This window comes from Colobus angolensis, unplaced genomic scaffold (assembly GCF_000951035.1).
Source record: "Colobus angolensis palliatus isolate OR3802 unplaced genomic scaffold, Cang.pa_1.0 Scaffold11, whole genome shotgun sequence".
NCBI classification, from domain to species: Eukaryota; Metazoa; Chordata; class Mammalia; order Primates; family Cercopithecidae; genus Colobus; species Colobus angolensis.
The window spans coordinates 7,566,539-7,587,655 of NW_012112030.1; the positions used below are offsets into that span (position 1 = coordinate 7,566,539).

At 44.0% G+C, this 21,117-nt stretch overlaps 1 protein-coding gene across 1 annotated transcript in view; it reads left to right on the top strand.

The window, feature by feature from the left end:
* Nucleotides 1-20,619, top strand: part of ETV6 (ets variant 6) — a 247,791-nt gene extending 227,172 nt beyond the window's left edge. The window contains exons 6-8 of the mRNA XM_011953757.1: nt 9,750-9,892; nt 11,236-11,336; nt 16,213-20,619. Of these exons, the coding sequence (XP_011809147.1) occupies nt 9,750-9,892; nt 11,236-11,336; nt 16,213-16,318 (350 nt within the window). The 3' untranslated portion in view covers nt 16,319-20,619. The remainder of the gene's footprint in view (nt 1-9,749; nt 9,893-11,235; nt 11,337-16,212) is intronic.
* The last annotated feature ends 498 nt before the right edge of the window (nt 20,620-21,117 follow it).

The following is a 21,117-nucleotide window of genomic DNA, read 5'->3' on the forward strand; positions in this document are numbered from 1 at the left end:
TATGTATTTTTTTATATATATATATGATATATAACTTTTCATAAATTCTTTTCATTATCTAATATCACTGAAATCCCATCGTACAATTAAGATACATGCAAATGTATGTCTGTTAGGTATTTACCATATGGAAAAACTAAAATAATCAAGAAAGGAAATTCAGTAGGTGGTTGACAGTTTAAATACAAATCACAAATGACATCTTTTTAAATATAACGTAGCTTATTTTTAAAGGTGTCACTTACTTTGCAAAGGATAAGGAGAAGTGTTATTAAGAGTTTACTAGGCTGGAATGGCTAGTGTTTATGAGAGAGTTTAGCGCAAGACGGAGTGAGACAAGATGCCTGGGGTCTGTTTTGAATGCAGCAACCAATGGTGTATGGAACAGTGAAAAAGTTGCTTCTTTCTATGTTTGTTTTCTACTTGGTATCTTTAAGAATGGGCTTAAATAGCCCTAATGGAGCTCCTAAATGGAGCAAGGAGCCTAGCAGAAAGCATCTGTCAGTCTTCTAAAACTCTACCTACAAAAGTTTTACTGGCTTGTGTCCCACCAGTGTGTTTGAAAGTCAGAAAGTATATTGGCCACAAGCACCTGTAGGTGGCTGAGGTGTGACTGTAGTCATCCGTGAGTCATGTTTTCAGTATGTATGGAAATTCCTTATTTGGACTTGATTTCAAACATAGAAGGGCCTTTTACAGGTGAAGGAACTGAGATTCAGACACATCAAGAGTCTAGCCTCGAGCTTCTGTTCAGTGTTCTTCCCAAAACGATTGTTCCCTTCTGGTGTGGGACTCTAGAGCAAGGATTGAAAACTGTGGCCCAAACTGTGGGCCAAATCCAGCCACCATCTGTCTTTTTTAAATCAAGATTTCCTGGAAAACAGCCAAACCCATTTAGTTGGTATTGCCTATGTCTGCTTCCATGCTGCAGTGGCAGAGTTGAGTAGTTACAACAGAGACTGCATGGCCAGCAACACCTAAAATATTTATTAACTGGCCCTTTACAGAAAACATTTGATGTTCTCTGCCTTGCAACATTGTATACCTGGTGTTCAGTACGCTTGGAATCACAGGTGCAATGTAGCATGCAGACTTAGAAAACAGTCCCCCTGCTCTCAAGGAATTATTTGCACTTGAGATGAAAAGGCATGTTTAAGACACGTGGAAGGAACAATAACCAGTTATGTAAGAGAGTAGACAGGTTCTGGACTGCAGGCTATATATTTTCAGACCAACCAGCATAGTTACGAAAACATCATTAACATAACAAAATACAGCTAAGTAAAAGAAATGATTTATTTGCACTTTGGATTATATAGTTCTTCATTCATTGATTCAAAAATTATTGCCAGTCTGCTCACGTGCCAGGCATTGTTCTAGATGATAGGACACTGCATCTCTAAATGCCAAAGTTTGTATCCTTGCTGGTGGAAGGCAATGTCCTCTTGCTTTATGCTGTGACACAAACTAAGCTCCTACTTTGACTATAGATAGCTAAATCTTAAAAGAAAACTTTTCAGTCATTTTAGTTTTCTCTTAAAGTACTTTAATTCCGTTAAAACCTAAGCCACCAGATTTCCTGTCTGCCTGTCTCTTCCTTGGCCTTAATCCAAAATTCTGCTGAGGAAGAAGATTCGTTGGTACACTGAGAATTGTTTTATAATCCATTCATTTCATAACCCTTCATTTGCTACCCAAAAGTGGGGACCTAAATCTGTACCAATTGGGGTGTTCAAAGCCCATGGCCTACCCAAATAGAGAATATCACCTTTCTTGTGTTTATCTCACAACTTTCGCTGAAGTCTCTCCATCTTTGTGAACATGAACTTCTCGATTTGTGAAGCTATCACTGGTCAATTGGGTCATTAATCCTACAGCAGGCAAAACACAGAATTTCCTCTCAGCTCAAGGTCTCCTCACTCTCACCCTCTTAGAACACAACTTTGCAGCAATCCTTGGAATCTTTAATGGTAGCCTTTTGGGACTTTAAAAAATACGTTTACTATTTCTCAAGGTTACATCCTTAACAGAAACAAAAAGATTCTAATCAGGGAGACATCAATTTGGTCTTATTTGTCACCCAACTAAAACAGTATACTTTCTTGATTTTGTTTTATTGACTGGATGAATTATATATACAGAGATTCAGTTCGGGAAGCCTCTGAAGCAAGATGAAGAAAAAAGTATGAAACTCCAGAGAAAGCAGTTTGAGGCTTGTCCTCAGGGGCTTCAAGGATCGGGAGAAGTCACTGTATTCCGACATCTTGCTTCCATCTCCACTTCCTCCCACAGTGTTTAATGCTGCTGTGAATTTGTTTCGAAGGAAGCCTATGGACTTTTTTTTTTTAATTTTGTACATGAGCCTCAGGAGCAGCCTTGACGGCTAAAAGACCTCATAAACAAGAAGTGTGGAGGGACTGCATGGACGTGCTGGGGACAAGTCTCAGCCCTCGGCCTTTGTTGGAAGGTGTGGGGCATGCAGACACACGTGCACCTTCGCACACATGCCTCTGTGCATAAATATCTGTGTTTGCAGGAAAGAAAAGATAGGGTTGTGGGATGTCCCCAGAAGCCACAAGGATTCCAGTGTTTTAGTACCAGGTGAAAGAGCCGCTTCCTCCCACACTATCTCTGGGAGACGCCCTTCTGTAGACCTCTGTAGCCCAGTACCCTCAGGAGCTCCTGGAGACAGACGGCCCGGAACAGTCCTAGGGAAGCAGTGTGGGCCTGTGGCAAAAGCCTGGACTGCGAGGTCAGCAGGATTGGAATCCAGTTCTTGAGTCCGAAGCAGGTGCATAATGTCCCTGAGCCCTCCTTTCCTTATCTGTAATATTGAGAACCCATTTCTGGGCTCTTTTGACTGTTAATGAGACAACGTGTGAATGCATGGCACAAGAAGGTTAACTGCTACGAGTTACTGTCCCCACTCTGCCTCACTGCTGAGCTGCCAGCCTGTCCATCTGAGAGGGACTGTGTAGGCACTGTGGGTACAGCCAGCACAACTGCCTGCGGAGCCACGCAGGGCACTGACAGTGAAGGCCTGTGTGGGGTGCCCTTCAAGGCCACCTCCGTTTTCTTATTTCCTGGGAGATTTACTTCTGTGCTCCTGCTTCCCCTCCCTGAAGCTTTGCCTGCTGTCCATATTTGGAGGGGATTAATAAGATGAGCACTTGGGGAGGGGAGGAGCCATCACTCCAGCAGGAATAGTCCCAGCGGCTGAGTCACTGCACTTTATTTTCAGTGTGAACGACTGAGAAATCAAAGAGCCCTAAAAGAGGAGGAAGTTTCAGGACAATGTTTTTAAAAGATAAAAAACATCAACAGCATGGTGGCTGAGTGGAAAATAATAGAAGGGGCTTGAGGAGACTGGAAATTCCAGTTTGTGTAAGGGCGCACAGTGCTGTAATACAGAGTCCCTGCCTCTCTGCAGTCCCCGGATGTGAATTCCCGGGCTGCACCCACACCTGAGCAAAGCAGAGGCTGGGCCTTACTAGGTTCTGGCTGCGGGCTGGATCTCAGCTGCAGGGTGTGAGTTTCGGATACCGGTGTTTCCTAGCCTTCTCCACACCTTATGTAATCAGAGGTGACGAGGTCCAGCCTCGTTTGCAGCTGTGGTTCTTCTCTGCCCCAGGAAGCCAGGAAGCAGAGATTTTTGTATTATTTGCCTCCACTTCTCCCTCCCGCAGCGTGCCACTGTGCACATATGTTTTCTGTTTTCCTGAGCCACAGCAAAGCACAAGCAGTTGCCCATTGGAAACACACCTCTGCGTGTCAACACACACCTGGCTGCACTGAATTGACCAACTTCCTGCTTCTAGGTAATGGTTGATCTAGAATGGAGGAGGAGAAAAAAAAGCCAAGCAGCAGATGGCCCCCTGAATGTTGCAAACCGTGTTTCTCTAAGCAGGGTTTCTCAACACTCTTGATATTTGGGCCAAATAATAATTTGTGCGGTTGCTTAGTATATTGTAAGATATTTAGCAGCATCCCTGGCCTCTACCTACCAGGTGCTAGGAGCACCCTCCACCCCAGCGTGACAACCAGAAATGCCTCCAGATATTGCCAGATGCCCCCAGTTCAGAACCGTATTTGTAAAGCTTAGTAGCACCTTTTTATTTCATATGCTACTTTGCGTATTTTGTTGCTGAACTGGAAATAAACATATTAATTTTTAGGTAGTAAATTTCAAAAAATGTAACAGGGACACGCAGCCTCTCCATTGGTAATTATACCCATGGGACTGTCATTTCCAGGCCTTCTTTAAAATTCCACTTGGGCAGTTAAAACAACATGAAATGACTTTCTTAGAGGCTTTCCTGAAATTTAAATTAACCACGATCATTAAACGTTCCCTATGTCAATAATTTGACTTGCCTACTCAAGTGTTTTAAGCATCAGTTTTGTCTAGCGTGGTTTTTTTCTTTAGAAACCATGTTGGTGATGTGTGAATTGCCCATCTTTTTACAATCTCTGCTCAATAAGTTTATACAATGAGTCTCTGGTAATAGACAGACGTGGGAGTGAAAATATTCCTCCTTAACCACAGGAAGGGATTTTTTACAATGCCTTTAGCTGCGGATAGCCAGGGTACCTCACCCAGCAGGAAGGAGAGGGAACTATACTTGGACTAAACACTTCCATAAACTACTTCTCATGGAAAAGAAAATGCAAATAGTAGAAATTTCTTTAAAATATCCATGTGCCTTGAGATAGAAGAAAGCCCTTTAGTTTAAGAAAAATGCACTTAAAATTAATACCTTGTGATCCAAAAACGTTTTATACATATATGTTCAAGTGTTTTGAAGTGGAATGAACTTCTATTTATAGAGTGTGGTGCGCTTTATTATATAGTATTGTACATTTACATTGATGATCAAAGAACATTGTATCTATGCAGACATGGATTCCGAAAAGGCTGAAAAATTCCGGGTGAGCCGTGGCAACAACCTCTAAAGGATCTAGGAACCTAAGGAGGATCTGCCTTTTATGTAATAGAAATCTTAGAAACAAAAGTAACTGACATGGCTTGAATGTCAATTGTTTTTTTTTAAAAAAAAAAAAAGGAAAAAAATCTGTTGTGTGGTCAGGCAGTTATTTTTATCATCTAGGCATAGTTTTTACCAAAGAAACAAAACAATCAATAATGTTATAAAAGCCACTTATACTCCGAGCTTGAAACAACTGCTTTATGCCACAGAATTCCTACTGCTATCTCCGTTAGTGACTGAGTAATTCAATATGTCCTGAATGTCAACATATTTTTATTACTCAGCTAAAGTTGGCTTTGCTGGATTAAATGTCATTTAAAATGATCAATTGGCAGCTTGTTTGGGGTTGTTTTCACATTTATGAAAGGAAAAAGTTTGCCGGATACAAATGTTCTTGAAGCTCACAGGGAAACGGCGTTCTCTGGAAGCCCTGCCCTTCCTTTGCCATCTGATAAGTAGATAACATTCTAGGTCGTGGTTTGATGCCTCTGAAAAACCAACATGGTAGCCCAGCGCAGGTTAAGCCCTTACATGGAGAAATGGTCTGGTTCACGTTTCACTGTTTTGTGAGAAGTGGAATGTACCATTACAGTTAAAGGGAAGCAACAGAAACATGCAGTGAAAACCCCCGTGCTTGTGGATGGAAAACTCTCTGCTTTGTTTTAGCTCTACGCTAGGCTTCTGAGTGGGGTGCCTTCCGCCTAGAGTCAGGAGGGCTGCCATGATGTCACTCACCTTCATATGGGCAAAATGTCTTTATATCAAACTGTAAAAGACAACCAGGTAGTTTCTTAATTGCTGAAATTTATTAAAATAAACACACTAGAAAATCACATTCCCAATCCAGAGGAATCCAATGGTGTCGTCGGCCTATTTGCAGTGATAAATGATTGTAAACCTATCGGGAGACATGGGAGGGGTTGCACACAAACTGCCTTTGTTCCTCCTGATTTACTGGCTTTTTTCCCCTATACATACAGTCTCACTGTGTCACTCTATCGCCCAGGCTGAGTGTAGTGGGTTGATCATGACTCACTGCAGCCCCAAACCCCTGGGCTCAAGCAATTCTCCCACTTCAGCCTCCCAACTAGCTGGGATTACACGCATGTACCACCACGCCCGGAAAAATTTTAAATTTTTTGTAGAGATGAGGTCTCGTTATGTTGCCCAGGCTGGTCTTACACTCCTCCTGGGCTTTCAAGCAAGCCTACCGCCTCTGCCTCCCAAAACTTTGGGATTGTAGGTATAAGCCACCACGCCCAGCCCTAATTTACAGGCACTTTATGTGATAAGATTTGATTCTGTCAGATGTTTTCCAGTTGGAAGAGATTATGGAAAATTAAACTGTATCTGCCATTTGATAGTAGGAGAAACACTGAAATATTAAGCCACAGCTGAGTTCTGGCCTTAGTCCTTTGGAGGCTGCTCTGACAAACTTGCCATAGACCGGGTAGTTTATACCCAGTAGACACGGACTGCTCCACAGTTCTGGGGGCTGGGAAGATCAAGGCCCTGGCAGATGAGGCATCTGGTGAGGGCCCACTTTCTGGTTCATAGACAGCACCTTCTTGCTGTGTCTTCACTTGGTGGAAGGGCGAGGGGTCTCCCTCAGGCCTCTTTTAAAAGGGCACTAATCCCGCTCACAAGGGTGGAGCCCCCAAGACCTAATCACCTCCCAAAGGTGCCTTGGCAGTTAGGGTTTCAACAGATGAATTTGGGGAGGACATGAAGATTCAGACCACAGCAGATCGCTATTTAAACCCTTTATAGTGAAAGTGACTCAAGACAAGAAGGTGCTTGCAAGGGAAAAAGACACTTTGCCACTTTTTACTGCTTTGCCTAGAAACTAGAATCATCCTCCTTCAAATGCCTTAAAAATGAGCTAGATTGGCCGGGCGCAGTGGCTCAAGCCTGTAATCCCAGCACTTTGGGAGGCCGAGACGGGCGGATCACGAGGTCAGGAGATCGAGACCATCCTGGCTAACACGGTGAAACCCCGTCTCTACTGCAAAAATACAAAAAAAAACTAGCCGGGCGAGGTGGCGGGTGCCTGTAGTCCCAGCTACTCGGGAGGCTGAGGCAGGAGAATGGCGTGAACCCGGGAGGCGGAGCTTGCAGTGAGCCGAGATCCGGCCACTGCACTCCAGCCTGGGTGACAGAGCGAGACTCCGTCTCAAGAAAAAAAAAAAAAAAATGAGCTAGATTATTCTCAGTCTGCAGTAGGACACTGATTTCTCAAGGTACTTATGATGCTTGGGTTACTCATCTTCTCCACACCCCCTACCTCAGCCTGCCCTCTGGCAATACAGAATGCAGCCATGGCAAGATGGGGTGGGCAATAGAGGTGTCTGGACAGCTTCTGTTGTTAGAATGGAGTTCAAACTCCAGGACTATGGTGTCATTGTTTTAAGAAGAAGGGCACTTGTCCTTTTCCAAAACACAATCAGTGACACACCACATTAATGTTTAAACACAGATAATACAGAAGAAAGGATACCATAAGGGCTACTAAAGATTTAGGGTCGCTGTACGTTTAATGGTAGTTCCTTGAAAGATTAAGCTTCTGGAAAATGCCACATTTTTCTGCCAGTGTCTTCTGCTGTCCAAAGACAATGCTGGAGTTCAGGAAAGGTACATTGAGCAGGTGTACTTTGTTCTGCAAAGCCCTAAGATTTTGTGAACGTATACCCGTTAACGAGTTTCTCTGAGACTAGAAATTGCATTGGGAAGTGTGTCATAGCATGGACTCTGGGGTCATACAGAGCCAAGAATCCTGTGTGTCATTCATAAGCTGTGTCCTTCTGAGTAAATCATCAAACCCTTCCAGCCCCAGCTTCCTGGTCTATAAAATAGGAATAGCAACAGCACCTGCCTCATAAGGTGGCATAAGGGTCAGATGTAACCAGGCTTGTCGAAGCCACAGCACAGTACCCACAAATAGCACCCACCAAATACCGTTGTTATTTTTATTACTTTCTCTTCCCTCCCATTATCACTAATACAGTAATCCTGTAAAGTAAGTGCTGTTATTCCCACTTCATAAGTGAGGCAACGGAACCTCAGGAAGATTAACAGACATGTTCAGGGTGGCCCAACTGAATTCCCCTTGTAAATATACCTCCAGAGAAGGGTGTATGTCTTTCTCTGCGATGCAGATGTATTGGCTGTAATATATCCCAAGTCTCAATTGGACACTCCCCTTTCAAATGTGCCAGGCCCAGGCCTCGCCCATAGTGAAAAGGAAAGAACACTGTAGTGCAAGAGTCCAGAGTGCAAATCCCTGTGACCTCAGGCAAGTTATTTCAATCTCTCTGAGGATCAGAAATAATACAGGTAGAGTGCTGAGTTCATACTTGGTATTTAGTAATTGATCTTCCATCACCAGCCATTCTGATGAGCGCTGATAAAAAGTGGGCATTTCTAGAATCATGCAGTGAACACCTGGAAATTGATGTTGCTTCTCCTCCTCTGGAGGCCAGTTAACCTTTAACTCAACCTAGAAGGCACACACCTGCCCCCAGCCACCTCTCCAGGTTCTGCTGGAGGGCAACCACGCACCTTCATAGCACACATCCAGAAAGTCATAGGACAAGCGGAAGGTGCGCATCACGTCTTCTTCTTCTTTTTTTTTTTTTTTTTGGAGACGGAGTCTCACTTTGTTGCCCAGGCTGGAGTTCAGTGGCACGATCTCGGCTCACTGCAACTTCCGCCTCCTGGGTTCAGGCGATTCTCCTGCCTCAGCCTCCCAAGTAGCTGGGATTTCAGGCACACGCCACCATGCCTGGCTAAGTTCTTGTATGTTTAGTACAGACGGGGTTTCGCCACATTGGTCAGGCTGGTCTCAAACTCCTGGCCTCAAGTGATCCACCCGCCTCAGCCTCCCAAAGTGCTGGGATTACAGGCATGAGCCACCACGCCCAGCCATGTCTTCTCTTTTAATTTACTAACCCACAGCTGAAAGCCAAGGCCCAACACCATGCCTAGGCCATAGTAAATCACTTGACACTTAATAAATATCCATTGCCTGACTGAGTGTTCAAACATCAGTTCTGCAAATGGAGAAAGTGATTTTTGCACTGGGTTGCTTTCTGCCATGATCCATTGTATCAAAACATTTTTTAAAAGCCTCCAAAGTGTGATAGAAAGAGAATATCTGTATTTCTTTTTAAAACCATGCTAGCCACAGTTCCCACAGAGTCACCAAGCCACATAATTTTTCTTTTCCCACCGTTTTTCACTCCTCACTCCTTTTTGCTATGTTTTTAGCCTACCCCAGCCTTCTCATCTTTATCTATCCGTCTCCCACCAACACCAAGATAATCTTTTCATCCCACTATTTTTTGTCACACAGGTCTCTCTGTAACATCAGGACCCTCTTTCCACCCTTTTCTCCTTCCAGGCTGCATTTAACACACATTCAGAGCCCGTTCATTCACAGTTAGAACTTGCTTCCTGTCTTTCACATGGGCTCTGCCCAGGTTTAAGTTTGGGTCACGACTGTGGACTTCCGGGTCACTGTATCATCATCTGTGGAGGGAGGCTGTTGCCTGGATCATCTCTGAGGCCTCCAGTGGGTCAAAGGTCACACAACAGGACCTCCTCCATCTCTCTGGGCCTTCATTCCTTCCCTATATAACAAGGAAGTTAGACAGTCAACCCAAGCTAGGCAGAAGCAGTTGCTGGATTGTTTTTTGATTCTTCTGGTTAGTGACTCAACAAGAAACATTTTCAACAGTGTTTTCTTGCCCTTTTCCTCTGTAGACTGTAGACTGCTTTGGGATTACGTCTATCAGTTGCTTTCTGACAGCCGGTACGAAAACTTCATCCGATGGGAGGACAAAGAATCCAAAATATTCCGGATAGTGGATCCCAACGGACTGGCTCGACTGTGGGGAAACCATAAGGTAAAAGGGCAGCAGATATCTGCTCCATCAACCAGTGCTGAAATGAAGTCTTTATCCCTGGATTGGAGGATAATTGTCTATCTTCTGCTCTTTACATCTGCCCATACTTATTTAGTTTATTCCTTGCTAGGCAAGCAATTAGGCAGTTGCAAAGGGAAGGAAATAATTAAAGATGCATCTTTCCATTTGTTCCTAAGACCAGGTGCCCATTAACTCACATATCCTGCTTTACTGGGCTGCATCATGAGTGACTCTTGTTTCCACTCCCCTTGACCTGATCCCGCCACCTCCACTGTTGTTAGGAACTGGGTAAAAGGGAAGTACGGCAAGACTCTGTGACTCACAGGGGACCTTTGGGAAGTGCCACTTCTTTTCTGCTCAGTTAGAAACTCCCATGTTCCCCAAAGCCCATTTCTTCATAGAAAATACTTATATTCTGGCTGTAAAACATCCCCTTTATGAGCAAGCGATGCAAGAAGTTTGCCCCACAATTTTCCAAACTGAGAGGAGGGAATGGCATTGAATAAAGTCTTTTGCAGTAAGGAAGACTGCTTAAGTGTACAGATGTAAAAAGTGGGTAACCGTGATCCAGGCCAGCCGATAGGTGGACCTGAAGCAAAGCCTGATGTTGGCACAGTGGCACAACCCCAATCTGCTGAGTGAGAAGGCAGGGAGGCCCAGCCAGGTGTGCCCAGACCTACAGCCTTCTAAGAAGGCATGGGTAATGCAGACCATGACCAAATATGGCAAGGCCCCACTGACAGACAAGACACTTCCATGTGTGAGTCACTGAGAAAAATCCCTCTGCTACTCCCACATTGTACCATTGCCTCAGGCCCAGAACCACTGTATTCTTGCTTCCACAACAGGAATTTAAACAAAAAAAAAATTGTCTTCCTTAAAACGACAGACCAGAAACACAAGTTTGAGAAAAGGTCGTTGCAACAAAAAAAAAGAAATGCTGTGTGGGTCAGAAGGTGAAGGGTGACCCAGAGATAGGGAGAACCTGCAGGAAATTCCTTAGGCGGAGCAGAGAGCAGTCTTGGGAAAAGGAAATAAGGGAGGCTGCTATGGGATCTGTTTTATTAGCTAGGGCTCCAGGACTTCGGACAAAGGGTGATTCACCTTAGGAGTAAACCTTGGTGACAGGGAATATAAAAAGCTAAATGGTGGGGACAGATGTGCCTGGAAGGCAGCAGATTAGCAGGTAGCTTCCCAAACTGGCAGGGCCACAGGCAGCAGCTGAAGAGCTTTTATTTTAATAGCTCCCCCAGTGCCTTTTCTGAGGTTCATTTCATTGTGTCTTTGTGCTTTTTTTCTCCCTTCCTCCTTTGAACAAACAGAACAGAACAAACATGACCTATGAGAAAATGTCCAGAGCCCTGCGCCACTACTACAAACTAAACATTATCAGGAAGGAGCCAGGACAAAGGCTTTTGTTCAGGTAGCACTTCCTTTTTCTCCTTTCCTTCTTTTGGGAGGATTCTGTTTTCTTTAAAGAATGGGGAATGGGGGGAGACTGTTAAGATCTCTACCTGCCTATCAGATACCCAAAGCCAATCATTGCTACAAACTGGATACCGGGTACTGGTTTGTTAGGATTTAAGGAAACTTTTTTTTTAACTTATGTCTGTCCTGTAATAAAGCCAAAACTAAATGAACAGAATCTGACTCACCTTTAAAATAACGCAGTGATCAAATAATACTATGTAGCATTAAAGTCCGGTGTAGTTAAAAGCACAAAGTCAATGGCAAAACAAGGAATTAACCGTAGACTTCCAGGTTACCAACCCTGTAAGGCAACTTTCTGAACCAGTATTTGTCAAAATGCAGGTAATGACCCACAGTGAGTCACGAAATAGATTGAATGGGTCCATCACAGCTTTTTTTTTTTTTAATGAAATAAAAATAGGATAGGATAGAGCTGAAAATGCCAGACTGCATCACATGTAACAAGAATGACAGTTGATTCATGAAAATGTTGTTCCAGGTGTGTATGTACGTGATGAGTCATGATATAAAATACATTTCTATTTCTTACAATGCATCATAGTCAGAAAAGTCTACAAGCTGCTGTACTAGAATTTTTCTTTCCAGAATTCCTCATAATGAGCTATCCTCATAGATAACCAGTTAGCCTGCCACATAGATTGTGATTCCAAGTACTATGCAAGAGAGGAGAAAGAATTAGAAGAAGGAGGGATCTGAAGGACCAATCAGGAGATGTAGAAGTAGACCTCTGGTGCTGGTAGTAGTCATTAGTGGGGCCAAGTGCAGGTAGGTAGAAGTGACATCAACAAACACAACTTTGGGTGATGGGTTTTGGCAGGTGGGACAGAAGAGAGTGACAGATGGGGCTAGAGATGCAGATTGTGAATTATCTGTATACAGGTAGGAAGTGATACCATGTATGAACAGATGAGCTCACTGATATGATTAATTTATTGGAAAGAGCGGAGAACCTGATCTTTAGCATTGGGAAGGAATGGTAACTTAGGAATAGTAAAAGTGATTAAGATCTTCAAAAGAAACGAGAAAGGCTATTCAAGAAAGGGAAACAGAATAGAAGGAATAAAAAAAAAAGCCCTCCCTTCTCTGGCTCTACTGATGCCTTTTCTTCATCCTTCAACCTAAATGCAGTCCTTGGCTCCCTTTCTTCCCACTCTATACTTTTTTGTGGATGAATTGATCCCAACACACAACTTCATTTATCACCTCAGTGGTTAGGCTCTTAAATCTCTACATCCAACTCTAAAATCTCCCTGAAATTCCAAATTTGAATGTCCAAGAGTTTCTTGTCAGCTGTGTCCACTTAAATGTCACATTTAAGTATTTCAGACATGACACCTTCAAAACAGAAGCTCGTCTCAGATTAGAAATTCCACCCAGGGAGGCCGAGGCGGGCGGATCACGAGGGCAAGAGATCGAGACCATCCTGGCCAACATGGTGAAACCCCATCTCTACTGAAAACACAAAATTAGCTGGGCATAGTACCATACACCTGTAGTCCCAGCTACTCGGGAGACTGAGGCAAGAGAATTGCTTGAACCCGCGCGGCGGAGGTTGCAGTGAGCCGAGATCGCGCCACTGCACTCCAGCCTGGCAACAGTGTGAGACTCCATCTCAAGAAAAAAAGAAAAAATGAATTCCACCCAGAATTATTGAATTCTTTACTCATCAGAGGCATCACTGCTGTTTGAAGCAACCAACTTTGAAACTAGAGTTCCCTTTGACTCTTCCTGTATCCCAGTCATTGTGCTAGATTGACCGTTGGCTCTTCAGCACCATTCTCACTCTATTCTGTGTTGCAGAGGCCAGAAGGCTGGGAACTACATTTCCCAGGGCTTGTTGCCAGAAGGTCCCAGGTTGGAGTCTTTCAATGACAAGCAGTTTCATGAGATCTGGGAGATGAGAAAAAGGCAAAGGCTTCCCTGGCAGTGGAAGCTGATGTCTGGACTTCATGATTCGCATCGGGATTCACTCAACAATGTCTTTCTGTCTCTGGTCCACTCCCATGCCTCATGAAATCATAATACAAACTGCCAGCTGCCCTACAACACTAATATGATTCCCTATGCCAGAAATGTATATGACTTTAGCTTTTGCCTTTTTAATACCTATACCCTCAAGGCTCAACCTCAAGTCTATTGCCCTGATTGAGGCCTTCTTTGGCTGCTCCAACACACATAGCTATCATCTTCCATCATCACTTGGGTTCCCTTGGGCCCCCAAGGGATATGATTTGCTTTTGCTTTTTCTTTTCTTTCTTTTCTTTCTTTTTTTTTTTTTTTTTAGACACCTTTCTCTGTCACCCAGGCTATAGCACAGTGGCACAATCTCAACTCACTGGAACCTCAACCTCCTGAATTCAAGCAATTCTCATAATAATCATGCCTCAACCTCCCTAGTAGCTGGGATTACAGGTGCCTGCCACCATGCCTGGCTAATTTTTGTATTTTTAGTGGAGACAGGGTTTCACCATGTTGGCCACTCTTGTCTCAAACTCCTGGCTTCAAGTGATCTGCCCACCTTGGCCTCCCAAAATGCTTGGATTACAGATGTGAGCCACTGTGCCTGGCCAACTTGTTTGTTTTTCTAGAGACAGGGTCTCACTCTGTTGCCCAGGCTGGAGTGCGGTGGTGTGGTCATAGCTCACTGAAGCCTCAAACTCTGGGCTCAAGCAATCCTCCTGCCTCAGACTCCAGAGTAGCTAGAGCAACTACATGATTTATATTTTTAATACAGGTTGAGTATCCCTTATCTGGAATGCTTGGGACCAGAAGTGTTTCCAGTTTTTGGATTAGGGATGCTCAGCCTGCAGTTAACATGTGTGAAGCCCTTCTCTCCGACAACTAGATTATAAGCTCCTAGAAGGTAGAGGGTTCTATTTTATATCATTCTGTATTATACCTTTCAATAAATGCTTATTGACAGCCTGGTGTGGAATATCAGAAGCTTAATATGGGAAAGTCGTCAAAAGAAGAAAGGGGTAGTTTGGGGGGCCAAGCACAGCACATCTGTGGAGTTGGCTGAGAGGAGCTCCTTATTGACTTCGGATGTGGAGGGAGAAATTTTAGTTAGGGGATAAAAGAGGAGAAAGACTGCAGATGCTACAGATCATACTGCTGGAGAAGTTTGCCAACAATGAGCAGGAAAAGCAGTAGTAGCCAGGAGATTGATAGGCTTCCAACAAAAGATCTTCAGTAAGAGAAAGGAATAGTGCTATTCGTGAGGGAGAGATTAGTCCTTTTTGGGGAAATGAACGTTAGAAGCCAGACTTGCCACAAAATGAAGGTTTCTTGATGTAAGACCTAGTATGTAATCAAGTGAGGTGTTGAATTGTGAGTACTCTTCACAAGATGTTTCAGTGTTGAAGATGGATGTTTAAGTGTTGAATTCATGGACTAGTGCCATTAAGCAGCTCTTTGATGAGGAGGCAGAACACAAAGAATGAGTAGGACTCAACTCGTGAGAAGAGTCAGGAGGGCTCCAGATAAGGGAAAAGCTAAAGATGTGTAGGAGAGCATGCGCCATGATTTATACAAGAGCCAAGACCGCTAGACTGCAGTGGGTTCATACTGGTGAACAGTGGAAAATAAGAGCTTCCTAGGTAAAGATGGTAGAAGAACCCGATGAGCAGAGCAAAAGGATGTACCCTTGACTTGCTGAGTGGTCCTTGTAGGCTTTTGCACGTGGATGAATGAGAGAAACTAAGTTCTAAGATAGTGGTACAGGGCAGAGTATATGGGGAGAGAAAAGTATGCAGGCACAGAGGGGGACTGGAAAGGGTGCTCCTACAGTGCAGGTAGAATATCTGCAACCAGGCTGCCTTCCTGAGCCATTGTAAATCATGGTCGAAACATGTCATTGATGTCACTTCCAGTTTAACCCTTTGAACAGGAAGATGAAGTTTGCTGTACACCCCAGTTGCAAAGGTAGACAAACTAACGAAGGTTCATTGCTGTCATTTTGGGTGAATCCGTGATAACGTTGTAAAAGATTCTCTCTTTTTTTGCCTTTCTAATTTTCCAGAAGCTCCACTAAGTTGTCCTATTGTCAGCATTTTTCACTTAACATTTAACTATATCCTTTGAAATTTAAGTTTTGAATACCATTTCCTGGGCTCACAGTCTGGAATGGAAGTGGATCTACAGCTCTCGTGAGTCTGTAAAATCTAATCCTGTAAAAGAAAGAAACATATATACATGGTCTGGACAAAGGCTTTCTTGTATGGTCATGCAGTAATGCACCATACGGGTCCCAAAGGGTGCTCACTGCCTCACAGACATCCTAGACTTTTTTTTAATAATTAGGATTTCACTTTGTCACCCAAGTTAGAGGCATGATCATAGCTCACTGCAGCCTCAACCTCCTGGGCTTAAGGGATTCTCCCACCTCAGCCTCCCAAGTAACTAGGACTACAGGTGCACACCACTATACCCAGGTTGTTGTGTTTTGGTTTGTTGTTTTTTGTTTTTTTTTTTTTGGTAGAGGTGGGGTCTCGCTATGTTGCCCAAGCTGCTCTCAAACTCCTAGGTTCAAGTTATCTTCCCACCTTGGCCTCCCAAAGCACTAGGATTATAGGCCTGAGCTACCATGCCTGGCCCTAGTCTTTTTAAATAATCATTTTGCCACTTTTTAGACAGTCAGAGAAAGGGGTACCTTTTCCTCATTTGCACTAAGTTAGCGTTAATCTCGGGGTTCAGTAGCTCTCCAGCTGTATAAGATGATGGAGACTTGCTTTATATACAGGTTAGAGTTCAGAGTGAAGACAGCTTTAGGAAAATGGAATCTCTTAACTCCTCCACTTCTTCCAAAGGTTTATGAAAACCCCAGACGAAATCATGAGTGGCCGAACAGACCGTCTGGAGCACCTAGAGTCCCAGGAGCTGGATGAACAAATATACCAAGAAGATGAATGCTGAAGGAACCAACAGTCCACCTCAGCGGGCCAGCAGCCCAGGGAACCCCTGCCCACCAGGATTGCTGGAGGTGTGACGGAGCAGGCGGGCTGAGGAGAGTGGAAAAGGAAGCGACCCAGAAATGGCAGGGACACTTCTCTTGCAGACGAAGAGGGACCCTGGAGCACCTTGGACAAACCACCCAGCAAAGGCGGGGCTGGAATTCTGCAGAGGGCATGAGCCTGGGACTCGCATGTCACGTTTCCTTCTCATTTGGAATCTCCATCTGTAATTCCTCACCCTCACCCTTCCACCGTTGTTAGTTTCATGGTGTTTTTGTTTTTGTTTTAAGAACATGCGGTTTGACTCTTCATCATTCATCTAGGGGAAGACATCCAATGTTGTTTTCCTATGGAAATATATATCTATTATATATATATTTTTTGCAAATCTCACAAAGTGCGGCAAGCCCAGCTGGTCAGGAAAGAGAATACTTGCAGAGGGGTTCAGGTTCCTCTTTTTCCTGCCACATGGATCAGGTTTGTTCCTGTTACTGTTGGGTCTTGGCTGAAAAAAAAAAAAAAAAAAAAAAAAGCTTTTAAAAAAGATAAAATGAAAAGGAGAGCTCTCTTTTTCTCTCTCTTGCTCTGTTCTTCCCTTGGTCCCCTCTGTCCTCCCTCCCTGCCTGCTGTTGCGATTCAGATGCCTTCTGACAGAGTTCAGCCTCTTGGAGAGTCTTGGGGATTGTTGGCACCTAAACAGAATCAGTGACCTGGGTGCTTTGTGGCCAGCAGCACAGAATCAAACCCACATCCCAGCATTTGGCCACTTGGATGGCCAAAATCATCACAGATGCTGCTGTACTGCAGACAGATACATGCTAGTCCAGCGAGCCACCCCTGAGATGACTGTGAGAACCATGCGTCTAAGGCGTAAGATAAGGATGGAAGGCTGTCCAAGTTACTTGGAAGGCCTCAGCAGCTTGGGATTAGCTTGGGAGTGCTGCAAAGTGGAAAATATGAAAAGACCACACAGGCCCAGCAGTCCAGAAACTGGGCAAAAATATTCTGCAGTGGAGATGTATTTTTCCAAAGCAGGTAACAGAGGCTGGTGAGGAAAGATCCTCTCTGCTCCATTCCAAAGGCCATCTTGCCATCAGTTTCATGCCTTTGCCTGATTTTTTTTTTTTTTCAATTCCTAGCCTTTTTTAAAGTTTCCTGGTCTCCACTGGACACAGCATTGGAGACGGAGGATCCCAAAGGGCAGTCTCAGTTGCAATCAGTGTTTGCCCAGCCTGGGCAGACAGGAAATTCCTTGGATACATTACTTTTCTTTCTCTCATAGCTATGTCTCAGAAACGACCCATTTGTGGCTCTTTTCCACCTCAAAATAAGATCGATGGTATCTTGCAAAATGAGGGTAGTGCCACTTCTTAGTATTTTTGATGATAACAGATATTTTTAGAAAGCTGTTTTAGATTTTTTTTTCCTTTTCTAGCCATCTAAATTGACTCTTCCAATATAGGTCTCAGAAATCCAACATTTGGAGTACAATTTCTTTTAATCCAGGTTAGATCTGCCTTACCAAGCACCCCCTCCTCGTTCCCCTCTGTTTCCTCCACTCAGCTGGGGGAGCAACTCACAGCTCCTCCAGGATACGTATGTGCCCTCAGCAGCAGCTCCCAGGGAAGTTGCCAGACCCCCAGGCTTCTCCCCAGCCTTTTCTGAGTTGAGTCAGACCCATAGAGTTTGGGTCACACAGGCAAGAGGAATTTTCCCTGGGCCTTACTGACAAGGACACCAACCTAGGGTGCGAACAGATGGACTGTGGTTCAAGGACACTGGAATTGAGCTGATCAAGGCTCTCTTCAGCCTTGGTCTGTCCCTGCCGCTTATCAGAGCACAGGTAGACACACGGGCGTAGCCAACCCACTCCTACTGTCACAGGTGCCCCACCATTCAACCTTCCAGGAGGTCAGGGGCCTTCTGTGTGAGGTGAGCGGGTCTCAGTCTGCTTGAATGGTGATGAGATTCGGCTGGATTTCAGCACACTGCAGGTGTCTTTTGAGAGCGTTCAGTAGGACATGGTGATCCCTATTTCAGCCTCTAAGATGACTGGTATTCAATCTCAAATGCAGAGATTAAGCCAAATACCTGATGTATTGTGAAAGCCACTGATTTTAAGAATGGAGAGAAAGGGATTTGTACCACATCCCTCTATGAATATGAAATCCGAGACCAGGGCATGATGTTGCTCGGGTTAGAGCCTCTCAGTCTGGCCTTTTCACCCAAGTGCAAGAACTCAGTCTCTTACTGCTCAAAGAATCTTACAGTTGAATTATGGGGGGAAATTCCCTTTTGCCCCAAGAGTTTCTATATTTAAAGCAATATCCCAGGAGAATAAGTTAGACTTAGGATGATACCTTCAGCCACTTGAAGAAGAAATAGAAGGCATTCATTCCAATTTAGTCTTTATTTCCCATTCAGATACAGGTTGAGCATCCCTAATCTGAACAGTTAAAACCCCCAAATGTCCCAAAATCCAAAACTTCTTGAATGCTATGACACCATCATTGGAAAATTCCACACCTTAACACCTTTGCTTTCTTCTGGTTCAATGTACACAAATTGTTTTATATAGAAAATTACTTCAAATATCACAAGATTACCTTCAGGCTATGTGTATAAAGTATATATGAGCCATAAGTGAATTCTGTGTTTAGACTTTGTGTCCATCCCCAAGATTTCTCATTTTATATATATATATTCCAAGATACAAAAAAATTCCAAGATACAAAAAAATTTTAAAATCCAAGACCCAGAACACTTCTGGTCTCAAGCATTTCAGGTAAGGGATATCAATCTGTACTACCAATAATGATTTTTGTAATTCCCCTAACTGCAAATGTCCTCTTCATTTGTTCTCTATGAGAAGACCTGGGTAGTGCCAGCACCTGGATACAGTATTTACAACCTGCAGACCCTAAAGATTTCAGATTGAATTTAGCAAACCTTGATGAAGTACCTGCTGGACGCTGGGAGGCACCCAAAGGTGATCAATCAGCCATAATCCCTGCTTTCAGAGTTTATATTGTACTTGCCTAATCCACCCAGCATGAAATTTCTCATTTCAACACCAAGGACTAGGGGTGTTGTCAGGGGACAAAGCGGAAGTCAGGAGAGGAAAATGCAAAGGAGCCCTGCCATGTGATGGATCTGTACTCTAACTTGGGTCTTGAAGTTCTCATTCCTACATCTCAAGCTAGCCAGGCCGTCTCCTCTGTATCAGAAGAAAGCACTGGTAGTTGGCTAGACTGGCTATGTTGAAGGTAACATGAACTCTAAGATCTTGACCCAAGGCGACTTGGTCTTGCTTAAGGTGGCATCACCCATGTTCCAAATCCTTTGGGGAGGTGAGGGCATCCCCACAGAAAACAAGGAATAACAGACCAGTGGATTTTCTCCTTTCAACAGTATGTTTGGAACCCTCTTATCCAGTGTCTCTTGATACTGATCTCTTGTCCAAATGAGAATGTCACTTTAGCTGAAATTCAAATGGCTGTGACAATTTACTGAAATGATGAAGTAAACCACCATTCCCACCTTTTACTGCCTAGGCTCCAAGTATGAATACATTTTTGAAATAGGAACTCCCTTTCGCAAAAAAGAAACCTGGGGGTCAGGGAGGTGAAGTGACTTGCCCTAGGAGCAGACAGCACGCCAAGAACGGAATTAGGATCAGGATCCAGCCTGCGCTTACCTTGTCTGGCCCATTCCCACCCAGGAAACTGAAGATAAAAGATTTGGGAAAACACATCAAGAAAAAGAGGCAGTTTCCTTTGCCCAAGCATTTGGTGCTAGTTAGAGGCTGTTCACTCTCTCCTGCTCCTCTTCGGAGTAGAAATAAAGGCTGTGACACAAGGAAGCCAATGGGGTGGGAGGGGGGACAATAATCCCTGCCTAAAACCCACAGAAGACTAACCTGATACTCTTGACCCAACTGCATCAACACTAAACAACTGCAGACCCCCTGAATCTTTCACACATGCCAAGTGAACATTCTTGATGATTTCTCTTTGTGACTGCAACCACCTGCAAACCAGAACGAATCTAGAATTTCCTTCCCCCCTCCCTTTTTGTTTAGTTTCTAATCTCTTGTTTATGAGGTGTGGGGTTTATAAGGGACTGAATCAAATGAATGTAACAAAAAAGAAAAAAAAAACAAAAAAAAATGCCTTTTCTCAGGGCCAGTGAGTTGCAAATAATTTTTAAAGAAAAGCCTATAATTACATCATCTCAATAAATTTTTTATAAAAAAAAAAAAAACAAGTCCAGAGTCTCTGTTTTTAATAATATGAAATGCAGTCAGACAAGGTGCTCTGATGAGGTAAATCCTGTCTCCACTCAATTATGGCATAAAGGGCAGTCAATGGTTTTTCTCTGGCAGGAAGCCTCCACTGCAGAGCAGTCTGCAGGCGATCTTTAGACAAGTGGCACCGGAAAGGTCAGAGTGAACCATTCCGATCTGAGCAGCTGCCACAGGTGGAAAAATTGCCAAGAGGAACCCCGATCAGAGATGCTTGGGACCCGTGCTGTGGTGAAGGTTTATTAGCTCACTGAGAACTTAGCAATGCCTGGTCCTCACACAATAAAATTGCCCCTTAAATCTGCTGAAATCAGGGGTCTAAGCCTACAAGGTGATGAAGGCGTAAGGGCTGAGATAGATCCTATGACTAAATACAGGACTGTAATGACCTAGGAAGTCATCACACCACTCAGAGCCAGCCCACATGCTCAGAATGTCCCAGCCAACCTGACCGAGCC